General features: G+C 36.6%; 1 protein-coding gene across 1 annotated transcript; it reads left to right on the forward strand.

The window, feature by feature from the left end:
* Positions 1–2,974: 2,974 nt before the first annotated feature.
* primpol (primase and polymerase (DNA-directed)) lies at positions 2,975–4,760 on the forward strand (the record flags this gene model as incomplete). The annotated part of the gene is made up of 4 exons (XM_010777688.1): positions 2,975–3,046; positions 4,157–4,349; positions 4,447–4,541; positions 4,622–4,760. Coding segments are annotated over exons 2-4 (408 nt in total), but the record flags the coding sequence as incomplete, so codon positions are not given.
* Positions 4,761–4,928: the final 168 nt, after the last annotated feature.

Genomic DNA, 4,928 nt, shown 5'->3' on the forward strand with positions numbered 1-4,928 from the left:
ACATTTTTTCTTGTAAATGAAAATGATCAATCATGAGTTTATTAAGATGCGGCAGTTTAATCAATAATAAAAAAAGCTGGATTCAGCTCTAGTTCACTTTTTTAACCAAGACATGCAAAAATGTTTGGAACGTGACCCACTTTTTGTAAAAGCATTTCATGTATTAGTCCAAACACTTACTTCCATGTACGCCGTCCTTTTTAACCACAGTTAATACAAAGTTGTCCACTTCTGGATAAGGCGATGACAAGTGGCCCGAGAGTGAGCCTGCCACTGATGGATGGGGAAATAAATATTGCTTTTTATAAAGAGACATATGAGGTCAATTATGGCTGAGCTAATTGTACAATACACTTTGCATGTTTGCATAGTAGAGAGAAGGCTTCTGTCGTCAGTGTTACCTGGGTCTGTGGCTGATTCCTGCTGACGGGTAGATCCCAAGGTTTTGGATTTCTTTGTTTCAGGGATGTCTGACGTAAGAATTCTCTGACCTGTGAAGCTAATGAAACACAGTAACAAGCTCTGAGGATGTGGCTTTAGGAAAGTAATATTTATAGAACAAAGGAAACATATGAAAAGTGTTTTACCTTATATTACAGACTAAAGAAGCCAAGAACACGCTTTCCTCCGCAGAAATTCCCTTCTCAGGTTTGTGAATGAACTCGTTGTCGTCTGCCACCGTGAACGCAGCGTTCTTTCCCACTTTTGATGACTTGTAAAGGCGGAAATTTCTGTTCTTGGTGTAAACACCTGTTTTTGTAAAATATAACGAGAAATATGTATTCATTAAAAAGGTACACACTGGCAATGTTTACAAAGAATTAAAAGGTTTGCAGAGTATATCAAGAGAAGCATTTAACCCAAGTTGTTGATTTGGGTTCAAAAATGACAAATAAAAGCGTATGATTTTCTTACCAAGATCAACAAAGAGACAGTGTTGGCCATCTTTGTTTTTCACCTGGAGGAAGCTGAGGTCTCTCTCTTCCTGCTTGCACCTCTTGGCCTCTGGACTCTCAGACGTCTGCCCTGCTGTCGCTGCCGTACCTTCAGACACAGCATTTGCTCTGCTGCCAATATGACATTAAGACAAGTTACACGAAATGATGGTAGCTAAGAAATGTAATAAGTTATTTTCACAAGTTAAAAACACAGACCCTGTTTCGCAGTTTGTCTCCTCTGGATTCATCCCGACGCTCAGGCTGCTTTTGGGTGTGCTCAGGACCGATTGAAGAATTGAATGGATAAACCTGCCTGAAAAACAACAACAAGGATATAGGAATTGAAATTGAGGTAAACAACCAAGTGTTGTTACCTCAATGCAAAACACTGACCTTACCCATATGCAAGTTGTCTTTGAAAGCTGCATTTTTCAGATTAAAGATGAGATGCCGACTGAATTTGTCCTCCGTGCTGGAGTCGAGATTGAGGATATTTTTTGCAGAGCATTCAATCCCATAAACTTCCATCAACTTGTCGCATAGATACTGTCAACACACAAAACACAGACAGGTTAAAATACTAAGCAACAAGATAAACTACACAGATAATATATCTAAATGATTTAAAATAAACTACTGCATTTTCTCACAAATTGGAAGAAAACTAGAGTCCCAACATTCTCTAAATCTAATAGACATTGGCCACACACAAGTGCTGCAAAAACTCTTCAGCTCAAAATTAAAAGAATATGAGGGGAAAGTAAACGATAAATGCTTTTTTATATTTTTGATATTGTTTCCCCTTCTTTATCTTACTGAAAGAAGGTCAAGTGGATACTTTTACAAAGCATTATTTGGATATATAAATGTCAAGTTGATCATCTTAGTGGTATTTATATCACTATAAAAATATATTATATAGCTTACTTAAAACACAGATATATTAAACACAATATAGTAAGTAGGGGTGCAACGAATGGGAAATTCTTGGCCGAAACCGATACCGAAAATAGGAAACAGTTGGCCGAAAACCGAATGCCGAAACGGCCAAGAATTTCCCATTCGTTGCACCCCTACTTACTATATTGTGTTTANTGATATCTTGTTGAAAAAAAAAAATTGGCCTTTTATGGTAAGCTAGCAATATAATTTCTTCAGAGTTTCAGAGATGTTTTCCAATAAAATATGGTAAATAAATGGCTTGATTCATGGTAATATTACTAAATCTAGTACTGCCTTATGAGTCTCAGAGTGAAAGAGTGATAATAATTTATATAGCACCTTTCATGCATGGCATTCAGCCCAAAGTTGCACACAGATGAGCAAGTTAGGCCATCACAGGATATAGACATTTGCTGTTAGGCCAGCTGTTTGTTGTTTGGCCAATTCAATCTACAGTAAGATGAGCAAGTCTTTTTTTAAAATTATAAAACACTTTACATTACTTTTTTCCATTTTACTTTTTTTACAATTATAATTTATTTCCTTTTATGAATATATCTGATTGTATATATTGCTCATATTCCATAAAAGAAACACATGTATTTGAGTTTGTGTTTTATTTGAGTTTGATGTATACAAATACTGTAGCCTACTCTATATGATTGTTGAAAATGTACTTTTACCATAGAAAGCCAGCTCGACCAGTTGGTAGAGGCTCATAAAAACAAAACTGTGTGGTCAGTCAAAGAAACGAAAATTGTTTGTGGTTATTTGTGGCCCATTTTTTTAAGAAAATGCAAACAAATATTTTTTCATAGCTTTTTTCTTGGTCTGGCAGTTAACGGGTTAAAAGGCTTTTATTTTTTAAAGACAGTTACCGGAAGTAGTTATCGTGTATGTTTCTTACAATGCATGTACTTGAAATGTCTATTTTCTTCTATCATGACGCTGCATATTTTAATAACAATTCTCAAAAAAATATATAATAATAAATGAATAAAAGACAGTAAAAATGTTAATGTTTATAATCTGGTGCTACCGCTTCGACTCCGTTTTATTACCGGAAACGGCACCATTTCCGGGTTCAGACGCGCCAAAAAGAAAATAGTTGCGTGTGTCGTCTGCAACATGTGAGAGAGGAGTGGACACTTGACATAAACACAACGGTAACGTAACCTCAATACTGTTGTACCGATGACTCTTTACTGATAATGACTCCTGGCAAACTTAAACCCACTACCTAAAATAACGTTAAAGTGAATAATATTACAAGTCAACGTTAGGGCGTTGAAGTCAGTGTAAGGTTGGATGTTCGTTTCAGTTAGGGTTAGGGACCATCAATACATTTATTTAAATGTCTCAAAACCAATGTTATTTCAATATCTCTCTGCCTATATTAGTGACAATTATTCTTAAAAAATATAATAAATTGGCTTTATGTAGCACATGGATTACTGGTCGTTGAATTATATTATTTCCTAATTTTAAAGAAGATAATTTCCGTTGTATACAGAAGCTTCCATATCATATGATCTGATGACTCAATGGGGAACTGTGTTACTAGATTGAACATAAAGGCCACATTTCTATTATTTGTCTCAATTTTATATGAATATTGTTATGAAAATGTTGCTGTGTCTTGATTGAAAAGTCACATTTATGTAAATGCTTCATTGTCATGTAATGTGACCCAGTGATTCAAAATCAATGCAGCATTGTAGATTATTAATACATTGGATAAGTAGGACACAACTATTTGTATTGTATTTGTATCTACTGTCTGTTTTCTATGAACGTTTTAATGAAAATGGTGCATTTGTTTTTAAATTCTTATTTATGTTATAAGTGTCCATCTCATGAAGACCAGTGACTCCAAGTCGTTACCAGATATTATTACTACACTGGGGAAATATGTCACATTTTAAGATTGGAATTCAGTTTATTTCTTATTTTATAGGATTATTGTGAACATATAGTTTTTTCAAAGTGTCTTGATTTTATGCATTGCGCACACATTATTTTATTATTGTATATGTCAGGGATTAAGGTAAATAACAGACACACCTCTTTATATAATATTATTATGATTATTATGATTATTATTATATATAAACCAGGTTGAAGGATGAGAGGAGGACCGAAGTTCAAGGATCCACTCTGTTGAAGTTGCCTTTAGCAAATCACTAAACTTCTAACAGTACGAGGAAGGTGCTGCATTGTAGCTGACCTCTGACCCCGTTTGTAATGAAAAAGTTGCCCCTGTGTTTGTAATAAAGGGTTGTTAATCGATTCAAGATGAGTAAGTGGGGAGAGCGGATGAAGAAGGTGGAGCAGCTCGCTCAGTCCTTCCAGCTGAACCCTCTGGCCGCTCAATACAAACCTCGGCTGTGGCCGTGCCAGCCGTCCTCCATCTGGAAGCTCTTCCCTCGTCAAAGTATGGCGGTCAGCTTCGCTCAGAGCTGCAAGGAAGTAATAAAACAAGACTTATTGTCATTGGTCTGCACCTTTAAGATTGTACATCCTGTGTGTCAGGGGAAATCTGATGCTGGCACTTTGCATTTCCTAGGCTGTACATGTGTTTGCACTTGAAAAAGAAAAGACATCCCTGGGTCAAAGGATCTTCCTGGTGACCAGCTACAGTGAACTGTGGCATTACTACAGGTAAATAATAAACATTTCAAAAGGAGGTTCATCTTCTTCCGTGTGTTAAGAAATGTGCATTCATTGTGATTTTTGTTCAGGACTTACCCACAGTCCTTGATGCACTGCTACGAGGTGATACCAGAGGGCGCTGTTTGTAAACTTTACTTTGACTTGGAGTTCCACAAGCCTTCAAACCAAGGGGCTGATGGGAAATCCATGGTCTCTTCACTTATCCAGGTGGGGTACTTTTCACATCCTCATTGACAAAAGGTCTTACTATTAGGGATGCACCGAATATTCGGCCGCCGAAAATTATCGACCGAAAATGGTTAAAAAGGCCCTTTCGGCTTTCGGCCGAAAGGGTTCTAGCACCGAAAAAATATCACCGAATGTCAGGGAACAGGG

Source organism: Notothenia coriiceps, unplaced genomic scaffold (genome assembly GCF_000735185.1).
Source record: "Notothenia coriiceps isolate Sejong01 unplaced genomic scaffold, NC01 NC01_scaffold00018442, whole genome shotgun sequence".
NCBI classification, from domain to species: domain Eukaryota; kingdom Metazoa; phylum Chordata; class Actinopteri; order Perciformes; family Nototheniidae; genus Notothenia; species Notothenia coriiceps.